General features: G+C 35.9%; 1 protein-coding gene and 1 non-coding gene across 2 annotated transcripts in view; both read right to left on the bottom strand.

Moving 5' to 3' along the window:
- Nucleotides 1–13,579, bottom strand: part of SPATA16 (spermatogenesis associated 16) — a 214,621-nt gene that overhangs the window by 78,505 nt on the left and 122,537 nt on the right. Inside the window, exon 4 of the mRNA XM_069472925.1 lies at nucleotides 10,669–10,753. Coding sequence (XP_069329026.1) covers nucleotides 10,669–10,753 — 85 coding nt within the window. The remainder of the gene's footprint in view (nucleotides 1–10,668; nucleotides 10,754–13,579) is intronic.
- LOC138388629 (small nucleolar RNA U13) lies at nucleotides 8,793–8,895 on the bottom strand. The gene has a single exon (XR_011234163.1). It is a non-coding gene; the product is annotated as a small nucleolar RNA U13 (small nucleolar RNA).

Here is a 13,579-nt window from a genome sequence, read left to right as displayed (position 1 = left end):
GAAATGGACAGTTGCCATGCTAATTAAGATGTTTTCCATCCCTTTAGGTTTGGGCTTGAAATAGTCCTCCCAGGATTTTCTGGGTTTTTTTTTGTCCCTCATAGGTTGTTGGCTCCTGGTTTAGGCTGTACTAAATATAATAGCACCTATGCTTTCTTGGATAAAAATAGGTTAGCTTAACAGTGACTTTATAATCCTGAGAAAAACTAAATCATGCCACATGTTAAAGGTTGACATTTGAAATGCCAAGTTCTCATTATTTGGAAGAGGGGAAATTATCATGAAAAAGAAAATGATTCAATGCAGGTACAGATAGAGTAGGCAGTCTTCAAAAATTAGTGAGTAGCAGTATGCAGAAATTAGTGAGGAAAATACAATCATAGGAATTCAAGAAAAGAGGAGAATTTATTTTTAATTGGCATGCAATACTGCCAAATGGTGGTTGCCTATAAATAAAAACATTAACAACTTTGAGCTTTACAGATTATCTTATACCTGGGTGAACACAGCTTAAAAAATTTTGTGATTTCATGGAATAGTTATTCCACATCTCCACTTGCTAAAAAAAAGTGACCTCAATTTTGCTGCAAGCTTGTAAATCAATAACCCATAAAAATCTATGAGAAATATAAAAGATGACCATAAAACCCTCTGAATTTGGTTTTGCTCATAATAATTTTTGATTTTCAGATGCAAACAAAGACAAAGAAAGAAGCAACATGTTTGCAAATTTACACAGGAAGGCAAAGTCTCTATGAAAATCCAATAACTTCATGGCAACCTAGCAGAATAGCCACAGAACTCCTGGGAATAAATAGCTAGATCTAATTTTTTTTTTCAAGTAAAAGGAGGCCTGAGTTGTTTTAAATTTCAAAACCCATATCATTCTGAAATGAGAGAAAATGAAATGAAATTTAGAAGTTACTTTTTTTCTCCCTTAAGAACTGTCAGAAACCCAAGAAGCTTTTTAGGAGGCAAAAAAAGAAAAGGAAGAACTGATTTTATTTAAATGGGACGGCTTCCTCCATCACATACTGATAATATTACAAAACCAAACCAGCAACATTAAAAAAAAACCCAGATATTTCTTTTTTTTTTTTTTTTTTTTTTTTTTTTTTTTTGTTGAGACAGAGTCTCACTCTGTTGCCCAGGCTAGAGTGAGTGCCGTGGCGTCAGCTTAGCTCACAGCAACCTCAAACTCCTCGGCTTAAGCGATCCTACTGCCTCAGCCTCCCGAGTAGCTGGGACTACAGGCATGCGCCACTATGCCCGGCTAATTTTTTCTATATAGATTTTTAGTTGTCCATATAATGTCTTTCTATTTTTAGTAGAGACGAGGTCTCGCTCAGGCTGGTCTCGAACTCCTGACCTTGAGCAATCCACCCGCCTCGGCCTCCCAGAGTGCTAGGATTACAGGCGTGAGCCACCGCGCCCGGCCAAAAAACCCAGATATTTCTAAAGAAGATACAAAGTAAATATTGCTCAGGAGTGAATGAGGATTAATTTTTTTGCTTGATATGATGCCTACATTTTCTAGTTTATTTGTTTATTTATTTATACTTTTTTTTTTTTTTTTTAAGAGATGGAGTCTTGCTTTGTTGCCCAGGCTAGAGTGCAGTGGCTATGAGCATTACAGCCTCAAACCACTCCTGGGCTCAAATGATCCTCCTGCCTCAGACTCCTGGGTAGCAGGGACTACAGGCATGTGCCACTGTGCCTGGCTCTGTTGCCTGAATTTTCTAACAAGCCTGAATTATGAACGTTCAGAGAGGGCTAATGTGAATGAAGTATGCTGCCCCCTGCAGGGCACATTCTGAGGCACTGGCAGGGATTCCTGCACCCATATTCTTGTATGGTCTGAATGCCTGAGATTGCTTTAGCAGTAGGGGACAAAGCTGATTATTTCCCAGTGAGAGTCAGTGCTTCAAAGGCAAAAAACAAAAACAAAAACAAAAACAAACAACTCTAGAGAGGTGGTACTGAAATTCACACTGAGGTGAAGTAATTGAAGATTTGAGCCATTTTTGGAAGAAGGCTTTGGCTCTTGGCATGTACATGTAGAGTTGAGGAGGAGGGTAGTGTGAGGAGGAGGAGAGATAGATGGGGCCTGAGAAAAGCAACCTTACCTACTTGACAGTCTGGCTAAATCAATGCTACCTATATATATATATAATGGTACTGAGGCATAAACATAAATTTATATATGTGTATGGTTCAGCTTCTTCACTTTGTCCCTCTGTCCCTCCTCCCTTCTTCCCTATTTTCCTCCCTTCCTAATGCCTGTGACCCTCACGGAACATCAATAGAAGAACTCCACAAAACTACACAACCAGCAAATAATGTCACGGTCACTTATTCTTCATGGGAACACTCAACCTTGGATCAAATATATGCCTCAATTACATCTTTCATTTAAAAGTGAACTTCTACTGGTATACTACCTCAAATAGCATCAAAGCAAAATGAAACACAGGCAGCATTTAACAACGCTGGTAACCATGGAAACATATCATTAAAGAATATATAAACAGGAATGAATAATTAGGTGATGAGGAATTCATTTCTACATTTATCTTTTTCCAAGACCCAGGAAATGAAGCTCTCTTTTGCCTCTTACCTCAATTTGGACACTTCCTCTTTAGCATGTCTTCTAATTGAAAAAATATGAGAATTCATAAAATGGGAATTTTAATATTGTCTAGCTTAATAGACAAATTTCTTTGTAGGCAAGTGACTAAAAAATATTGCAATGCCCATTATTATCTAGATGTAGCACTGAATGCAGCAAACGATACTGAAGCAGCCAAGCAGTTTGCTTTGTGGGTGGGCAGAAAAATCTGACTTACATCATGGTGGGAAGGGACAGCAGTTATTAACCATTAACAATGGGAATTACAAGTTGCCTAACTTACTGGGACGTTAGGCATAGTGGGAAGACAGAAGGAGGGAGGATCTGAGTCCTAGGGATCCTCTCAGTTGCATTGTCAGGTAGGCAGCATCACCTGTGCAGGCCACCCAGTGTCCTACCTTTGCACATAGGGCAGCCCCAGATAAACTGTATGATAGGCTTAGTTAGTCATTAACTCAAAAAATTGGAAATGGCCTTAGAGACCAGCCTCAGGATTTGTGCATCAGAATCACCTGGTTGGGGAGGATACAAAAATACAGTTTTCAGGACCCCACCCAACTCTGGAAAACTAGTATTTTAAATGTTTCCTCAAGTGACTCTAACACAGATAATTACTAGACCAATGTTTAAAAACCATTGACCTAGGCCAACTTCCTCATTATACAGGAACAGAAACTAAGGCCTAGAGCAGTTGTGCTAGACTGAGTTGTTGGTCTCAAATTTTCCACCTCCTGCAGCAATGTCATATCCACATCTTTCTCATGGCTTTGCAGTAGGCAGAAGAATCTACCCTTTGCTCTTGGGCTAGATCATGTGGTTTGCTTTGGCTAATGCGATGTGAGCAAGCCTGGTATGAGCATAGGCTTGAAATGTGCTTCCATGGTTTGGCTTTTTCTCTTGGGATCCTGAATTTTGCCATTAGAAGAACATATGTCAGGTAACCATTGGCCAAAGGAGGGTGAAAGACATGCGGAGCACATTTAGACCTCTCTGCAGCTTGGAGCTGAACTTAGCCAAGCCCAACCAAGACCTTGACTGGTTGAGTCTGAGCCAACCTGCTTATTGTTGTAAACCACTGAGTTTTGGAGTGGTTTGTTGTACAGTATTATTGCACCAATAGCTGACTAATACAGAAACAAAGTCACTTATCCAAATTTGAATTCTAAGCATTGGAATTAGAAGTTACATTTCCTGAATCTTGGGCCTGAATTTTTTCTACTGCTCCATGCTGCCTCTTTTCTTTTGCTTCCTTTCCTTCACAGAATTAAGCACAGATATTCCTTGCCTTCATAAGGTCCTTCTGCTTGGCCCACATTCCCTATGTTCCCGGACATTCTGTCAACTTTCCTCATCAGAGCTTACCTTTCCCTCCATCTTGTTTTCTCAGGATTCTGTTTTCACCTTTCAAAGGAGATTAAGAAATTTCAATTAAACTAATTTCCTAATTGTATTCAGAGGTTCCCCTTTATGAATTTAAACACTTTCAGATAAATTTTTTTTCTTTCTTTTTTTTTGCTTTTTTTGCATGTGACCCAGGGCTGACTAGAGACTCAGTGCCAAGTAGTGGCAATTGATAGGAGAAATATTTTTGGGTACATGGCTTTAGTGCTTCTCAAATTGTATCTAATCTAAATACTACAGGGCCTGGGCTGCTTTCAGATACTCCTCGTCTAAATATTTTATAAACTCTCTGATTGATAGGGCCATATAAATAAATAGACTGTAAATACAGACCATTAAGAGAAATATTAATATGGTATCTCTATTTTGTTCCTTTCTGTGCAAGAATTTTTCACAAGGAAGCAAATCTTTAGAGAAAACACATTTCCCTTCTCCAGAAAATGTAAATATTTTGTTAAAGATAAAAAATGTTTTTGGTTCCTTGACCTTATTTTGCTTGTAATTTCATGTTGAAGGTTTTATTTTTCTATTTGAGATTTGAGATATCATAAATTTTTACCATGGAAATGACTAATTTTTGGATGATTTGCAACAAGGAGAAAAAGGATACAAGAGAAAAAACATTAGTCTTCATTTTTAGTGTAAAACAACTTATGTTCAACTTAACTTACCCTACATCATTCTCTGGTCAGTGCACAGAAATCTATTAGCTTACTGCTGCCTTGACTGCCGTGTTTGAAAAAACTAATAACCAAGACGTTGGGACTTGCATGGGGACACCTGTGAGCATAGAAACCGATGAACCAAAAGACTCTATTGGAAATCTACAACTTTCTCTAAAAATTCTGATCGATCTCAAACTCAACTGAAGCACAAACATTGTTCACAATTCTGAACTTAAAACACATGCACACACATAGAAAAATGTTCACTGAATTCATAATCACTGAGTTTTTAAATTATAAAAAAGTATCCCAAAATATTCTCATGTCAGACGTTATTGGTTTGAGCTTCAAATCAAACCAATATTTAATTTGGCTGATTGATTTAACAAATATTTATTGAGCTACTTTTTGCAGTGCACTTTGATGGCACCACAGAAGAAAAACAGATTAACAAAAAGTGATGTGTAACTTAAGTACCTTACAGTCCAGTAGCTATTCCTGGTAAATATTTTGTGCTGGAATATATGTTCCTTGAAGACAGGGAAATGTCTGTTTTTTCCACTGCTGTATCTCTAACACATAGCATAGTGCCTTACATACAGTCACTAAATAAATATTTGTTGAATGAGAATGGAAGACAAATGCAATTTGAGAGTAAAGAATGGTATCCACTAACTTAACAAGAGTCTGGACACACTGGATTGGAAAGGTTTCAAGCTTGAATGATTACGGTGTAGTTTATGGAGGTGCTATATGACAATAACATTTTGGGTGATATTTTTTTGCTTTGAGTGTTGGATGTCGTAAATGTCTCCTGCTAGGCCCAATACTAAAGAGAAAAGGGGTTGTTGCAATAGTGAGGATCATGTGAAGAAAAGGAGTAGTGTAGGGGTCTTAACCTGTAGTCTATGAACCCCTGAAGTCCATGGGAAAGCTTTGGGGGGCCCACAGACAATGTACCATCTTCTTTGAGCAAACAGCAGGGGAAAATCTTTTGTTCAGACAGCTCCTGGTTGTGTTCCTTGAGAGCAGGACTAATCACACCAAAGAAATACTTCTTTTTGGTAAGCTGCCTTCAGAAACCATATTAGGCCATTGATAGCTTCGAGATGGGGAACATTTCAATGCCAAATGCAACTTGAATTGGATGGGAAGTCTTGGTGTTCTCTGCACAGATGGAGGACCTGTGAAGCTGGCACTGACTCAGCCTTTGCTGCTTCACTGCAGAAAGATGCTCCACATGTCAGGCTTCCTACACGGGTCTGTGTTGGTATCAACAGCTCTTCCAACAATCTCAAAAGAGGTCTTTCTACTGCTGTGAAAGTCTTCAACTTCCTCAGAGCCAAGAGGAATCGGTGCCTTTTCAGGAGATCTTTGTCACGATACAAGAGCACACCATGAGGTTCTTTCCTTTTAGAGAAGTTTGTTGATAATCCAGAGAAGAGGTTTAGGTATGATTTAGTTTGGATAATTCTTTACAATTTTTTAAGAGAAAAGAAAACCCCTTCTTACAACAATTTGATGGTGAGAAATTTCTTGACTAGCTTTATAATGGCTGATATCGTAGCCATATAAATAAAGCAATTCTTTTGATTGAGTATACTGAAATTACTATTAGAGGTGCTGCTGAAAAACTATGAGGTTTTTTTTTTGTTTGTTTTTGCCAAGCAGCTATGCTAAAGGAGGGATCTGGAGTCAAATAGCATTATGGATTTTCCAACTCTAGAGGTGAGACTGCAAATCTTGAGAATTTCTTGAGACAAAATCTACAGACACTTGGCAAATGGCTTACCTCTTATCACAGTCACATTTCTTTTCCCAACAGCCTTAAAATTGCCAACATAGATAGCCTATATGATATAGACCTAACAGAGATGACCTAATTGACTTGAGGACAAAGGAAATGATGTAATATGAATTCAAGTTGAAAATTTTGGTATTTCTTGATGCATATTGAACCATCTGAGATACTGTGAGCTACAGGGGCTCTGACTACATTTGCTATTAGAGACTTTGCAAATCAGGGTTTTATTTCTTATTGCCATTAAAATGAAACATTGTAATTGATGCAATGTCAAATATTTCAATTTATTATTGTAGAAAAACTACAACCACCTTCTCACAAGATGAGAAAACCAAATTCTATGTAAATGTTGCTTTGGTATTCTGACTCTGTATAGGAGATCTATTTCCAACGCAATGAGATAAATAGTAAGCATATTTTGTGTGTGTGTATGTGTTTGTGAATATTGTTCTAAGTGAATGCTTGTATTATATATTGAATTAAATTTTCAGAGAGGTCTGTAACTCAAAAAAAAAAAATAAAGAAAAAAAGAACCATTAAGGTGATGAATGAGCTGATCAGGCAACTTGCCTGTGTTTAGTAGGATTCCCCTGCACTCATTTTGAGGGAGTTCTGCAACAAAATCTACTGCTACCACCTTTTCTCACTCCACTTGGCTGAGCAGTGCAGACCAGGGTTGGCTTTGTTACTCACATTACAGGAGGTGAAGCCACATACAAGACAACCTTCGTGGCTTACAACATGGCTGAAAGTCCATGTGGGAGAACAGGACAGGGGAGTGAAAGAAGAGGGAATTTTGTTTGTTATTTTCTTTATCCTATTAAAGCTAGCCCTGGATCTAAGGAGCAGGCGGTTTGGGAGGTGGACTATAGTTTACTATACAGTTCTTCTTATAATAATATTACCTTAGGACCAATATGTAAATACCATAGGGTAACTGCTTCAAGAAGAACTAATTGTCAGCAAAACTTTATATTTTGCTAATCAGTCCAGAATTGTGGTGAAGTCTAGGAGGTGTTCTCAAAGAGAATGGCTGATACCAGAAGACTGGGTGCCAGTTGCAGAGGCATTGTGTGCAAGTACAGTACTGATAAGTTATTTTTAACCCTCACTAGCTCTGAAAAGTGATGCTATTATAGAATAACATGTGCAAACACTTGTTCAGAGTGATATATCCCAGTGTGAGCTATAATATAGTGTAGGGCTTTATGCCTTTTTTTTCCTTGTTAGGTTGATGATGTAAAAAAATGCTTCTAATACAATTGAAAGATATTCTTGAGTTCAACAAAGCAGAGATCTGTTGTTTTGCATCTAAGAGTTTGTAAGTCAGCAATCTCTGAGATTAGATGTAGACTGGTTCTCAAATTTTTACATTCTGAAAAAATTTCCATTTTTTAAAGACCTCTAAGAAGAATAACCAACTAGAGTGGTAGGAATTTTATGTGGTTAAAAAGGAAGATACACTGTATAGTAACTTCTTACAAAGGTGGTGCAAATAGTGCCTGTCTATTTGTCTACAAATGTGCATACAGGTACAATCTCTAGTCTGTGATGTTTGGGGACATTCTTAAAGTCATCAGTTTAATTGCTAGGGTGGATTTGGTAGTGGGGCATCCATGTCTTTAAAGATGGCATGGACTAAGCACTCCCTGTACAGGTTCAAAAGAACAGAACAAGGTTTAGGAAAGAAGACATATACATTTGAATTAAAACAAGAAGAAGCTGGTTATTAGAAGGAAGGATCTGACTGGTGATGTGCCGATGTTGGGGCTTGATAGAGGGCATTAGTTTATAGGATTTATCTGTAGGGTGCGAATTCTATTATATTGCTTCATTTTTCCTTAAAATTTGTGACATCATTTTTGGATATGCGTAAAATTTTGGATGAGATTTTAGTGCTAAAACCGACATCAAGAATAGACCTTCTCAAACACTTTATTCCAGTCATGCTTACTTTCTAGTTGGAGATCCTCTAGAGACTAACTCGCCCTGGGTCCGATCACTAGTTGGTATTAGAACTTGTACTGAATCAGACCTGACATCTGGACAAGAACTCTTTTCCACTATACCAAGTTACTTTCAATTAAAGGAGAAGAAAAGAATACAAAGTGAATCATGTTTTTCTTATCTTTTATTAATGAGGAATAGTAAAATAAAGTATTTGTTTTATTTCAATTTTATATTGCAAACATGCATGTATTGCTAAGTGGAGATTATTTTCTTAGTTTGAGGTAAATAAAGTTTGGATATTAATGTTCTTTGAAAGCTAAAGGAAATGAGATTTTTTTTTTCACATCAGATGGGTAATGTGCCAATGCTGTAATAAGGCTTGAGGGAGGTACATCTCACACATGAGTGTGAAAACCCAATCTTCATGCTATGAACACAAAAATAATCAGAAAAAGATTTTATTCACAAAAATTCCAAACTCTTAATTTATCTTCAATTATACCAATGTTGGCTCTATTTTTTTCCTAGTTCAATGTAGAAAACACAATAGGTACTCAATATATGTTTGTTTAATGAATAAATAAATTAACATGCATAGAGGACCCAGGGTAGGGTAGGCCTTCTGAATATTATCCAATCTGCAAGATTCAACTCCTTTCTCATCTCTCTCAAGAAGCTTCTGAAATCCTTTAATTAAAAAGTCTTCTTCCTTTTATATATCTATACCCCATATTATTTGCTTATTTTTTACAACTAGCAATTCTTTACAACTATTTAGTTATGTGCCTGTAAGCAACTACTAATGTTTGTATGTTCCAGAGTCCCTTAGAAAAATTCTAAAATTTTCCTAAGAAAAATTTTCTAAGAAAAATAGTAATTTCTTTAGATTAAAATTTTGTCTGAAGATCAACTTTTTTTAATTTTTAAAATAATCACAGATCTGAAGTAAAGTAGAACTAATTTAAATTTTTATTTTTTTAATAGTAGGTAAATTGAGCTCCAAATATTTAGATGGAAATGCATAAATTACTGGGAATTGTATATGGTAAACCAAATAATTTACTGTCTAATAAAGATAACATAATATACAGAGATAAAAAACTTAAAGGCCAAGACATAATAGTGAAAATGTGGGAAAAAAATCAGGAAGCATCAAAAGGCTGTTGATGATTATTTGTTACTTTCCAATTAGTGGTTTAGCAGATCTTATTCTAGTTGGTCCAAAAGGTTCATATTCAATTAAATTAAACCATCTTAAAATACAAGGAAAAATGCCCACACTGTCTGGAGAAGGGAAGCTATAGAGGAGGGAGTTGGCTTTTATAGTTGATTTTCAGATATTTGAAAAAAAATTCATCTGGAAATGAGTTCCCATTTGGTTAATGTGTCCCCACTGGAAACCACTGGATGGAAGTTTTAAGGAAGTAGAAATCCACTTTAAATGAGGAAAACAGTTTAATAATTAGCAAATTGGATTTTTTTTTTTTTGTGGGAGGGTAAATGAGCTCATTTTGGATATATTTTAGTAGAAACTTATTGACAACTCGTAGGGGAAGGATAAAGCAAGAACAAATTCGTATGTTGTAAAGGAGACTGAACAAGTACATTCAAAATTCTCCTTATATTTCCAAGAAGTTATGGCTATCTTCTTGACATCTAATTGACCTTCGATATGACTTCTTTCAGTTAATAGCCAAACGTGCTAACCAATTGTGCCACAGGGACATACTGGTATGACTTCTTGCTGCCATTTTTAATAATAAATGAAAAAGAAGACCTGCAGTTTGCCATTGGTTAAGTGTTACCAATAGTAAATACTACTCAACAAATACATCTTATCTTTACATTTTCTTTTATTATGTAATTAATATTTACTTCTAGCATCTAGATCAACAAGAATCTGTGAAAATACAAAGGTCATATTTTAAAGAATCATATCATTATAGCAGCATGCCTGAAAAAATAGTCCCTGGGATCTCTAAAATTTATATTGGATTGTAAAACTGAAGTACAGGCCAAGGGTTAACAACCTTGAATTTTGCCCTTAAAATTAGTCTCAGAAAATCTACTTCATTATAAATACATTACTACTTGGTAGTGTCCTTCTGATTGATATGCCCAGAGGTACCTTTTTCAGCAGTCTTTTAAGCACCAATCCTTTATTTTGGTTCTAAAAATGAGATGGGCTTCTCCTCCCTAGTTGGGACATCAATTTTTACCTGCCAATACAGTTTGATGAGCTTGCTTACACACTGTTCACTTCCTCCACCGAGCCAGAACATGTAGTCAGCAATCATGGCACTCCTAAGAATAAGGATAGATTAAAAACAAAAATTACAGGACAGAAGGAAAACCTTGACAGGCAATATATAAAAATGCTGAGGAAGATGATTTTGTAATGTATAAATTTGACTAGACTAATATTAAGCAAAACATAAAGCCCATTTAGAATGTTGAAAGTAGGATTTTTTTGGGGGGTAGCTAAACTAAAACTAGAAGAGAGAAGCAACATGCCATTTGTTTTCTAGATATTTTTTATTTGTACAATATAAGAATATTTAAAGATTATGAGGGAATGCTTTGTTTTCATTGCTTTGTATTAAGCTTCAAAACATTTATAGAGTAACACAGATTTTATGGACTTTTAGATGCCTTCAAACCCAGCATCCATATATAGCTAACTATTAGAGTGGTATTCAAGCATATCTCAGACTTTACCCAAGTTAAAGATTAGTCACTTTTGATTAAATTAGCCTTCTTAAAATTGACAATATTGTAAAAAATCTCCAAGACAACAAAAAATCTCTTCTCCCACACTTTGTGTCTAATTGAACTGGTTTCAGTATCTAGTATGTACAACCACTGCATCAGTCTTATTAAGATGAGAGAATATTAAAAACTATTGTGCAATGGATATTAATTCATTACTTAGCATCCTTTGGAAAAACAGTTTACTTTTATGACTGTTTCCCTACTAGGTCTCTCTATTTCTTTTCTACAGAGATTCCAAATCCAATTAAATGTGACTAGAAGTAATTCCAAATTGTCACGTTAGCCAATTAAACATATAATAATCCTGTGTACCTAATCACTAGCACCAAAAGTTTATTTATTTAAGTAGAGCTATCACTGTGTGCCCCTGAATGTTTTTCTTATCTTTGCCTGCAGAAACGTGTTGTTTCTTGACATCATTGTAAATTGAATTAGAAATTTTCCTTCCCTAAATATAGGTTGTCTAAAGCACAGCAGCTATAAACTTACTCTGTTGGAAGAATTTAAATGTTTAGATTCTTGCTCAGGACAGACAAAAATTAGAACTTTAAAAATTAACAGTGGAAACAAATTCCACCAATTGGAGGATCATTCAGCTCAATATTTTTCTTTTTACACATGTGTTGTTGGAAAGAAGCTGCCTGCTAACATTTCAAAATAAATGACAATGATTTAAGAATAACTAATCTTTTAAGGATCCCTTTATATTTTTCAAATCCTTAATGATAACATAAAGAGAAGTAGAAGGTTTTGATGTTGTGTGGATATGAATGGGGCAGAAACAAGTTATAAAAATCATAGACTGTAGAGGAGCAAAAGTGCATCTCAAACATTTGCATTCTGGTAGAAGCACTTGGAAAAATTTTCTTCTCATGACAACCTAAAAAGGAAGTTTATTGGACATGTAGATGCCTGTTACTATTACTAATTTATTTGATAAATTCTGAATTGAAGAAATCAATAGGAAATATAAAAATTTTACTCTCAAGGATAACACGTACAGTAATTAATATTTCTATGAGTTGGGTACTCTTGGGTGACAATTTGGTCTTCACTGATTCCTTCTACCATTAGCATTTGGATTTGCTAATATGGTTCAACAAACATTGCTTAACAAGTACACCAGCCATTAGTTAAACCAGGAGTGGGCAAAATTTTCCTGTAAAGGGTCAGATAGTAAATATTTTAGGCTTTGTGGACCATGTGGTCTCACCACTACTCAATTTTGCCTTGCAGAAGCAGCTGTAGACAAATAAGTGTGGCTGTCTTCCAGTAAGACTTTATTTACAAAAAAACCATGTAGTGGGCCAGATTTGGGTAGTTGCCCAACTCTAAGATAAACAAACTATTAGGTTGATCATCCCATGGTGGGCATTGGTATAATACAGGGACAACATAACATATTGCACTAAAATTACTGAGCAGAGTTCAGGAACTAAGTTTTACAATTTTGAAACATGCAAAAAAATTGTAAAAGATAATCCTGGATCATAGAAACAGTGGTTTGAATTAAGTGAAGCTGAATTGATAGAGTTTTTATAATGTTAGTGATTGTCATCCTTGGGTTAGAATAATTGTGAGAGTGAAGGAGGTGGATCACTACAGTGGGTTTCTAGGGCTTTCCCACAGTTTTAATGCTTTTGGTGATTTGGTTTTGTATTCCCCATTGTAGGATTAGGATATTTATTAATGTTTTCTGAAGGTGTCTTTTTCTGTAATGATGTATTGTCAAATTGTTTGCTACATTCTAAAGTGTGTTTTTATTACACCTGGGGGCTCAAGTCTTTTTCCAAAAGAAAACAGCTCCAAATTTATATTGAAACAAGTGAAGAATTAAGATGCATTTAAATTTGTTATCTACCATACCCCAGTGAAGAACAATTATTATACAAGCAAAAGGTTATTAGTATTAAATAACAAAACGTGGTTTCCTACAGCTCTATTTTTGCTGAGATATATTTCATAAGTACGATGTATTTCTTCCAATATTTGGCCTAGAGCTATGTTCATAATTCAGATTGTAGTTAGTCCAATCCCTTTTTCTTCCTAGTGGAAATGGCAGCTGTTCTGCCACCCCCTTTCCTTTCTCTGGTTTCCTATCGTAGCCCTGCCCTATAGCTTAGTCTTCGTGAATTGGTTTCCCTGATCATCACCTAAGTGCACATTTGGAAATAACACCAATTGGGTATCAGACTGAGGTGGGGGGTGAGGGGAGGGGATGGGTGTGTACCTACATGATGAGTGTGATGCACACTGTCTGGGGAATGGACACGCTTGAAACTCTGACTTGGGGGGGATGGGAGGGACATGGGCAATATATATAACCTGAACTTTTGTACTCCCATAATAAGCTGAAAT

The sequence above is a fragment of the Eulemur rufifrons genome, chromosome 7 (genome assembly GCF_041146395.1).
Source record: "Eulemur rufifrons isolate Redbay chromosome 7, OSU_ERuf_1, whole genome shotgun sequence".
Lineage (NCBI taxonomy): Eukaryota > Metazoa > Chordata > Mammalia > Primates > Lemuridae > Eulemur > Eulemur rufifrons.
Note: the sequence above shows the minus strand (reverse complement) of the source record. Positions and strands in the feature narration are given on the sequence as shown.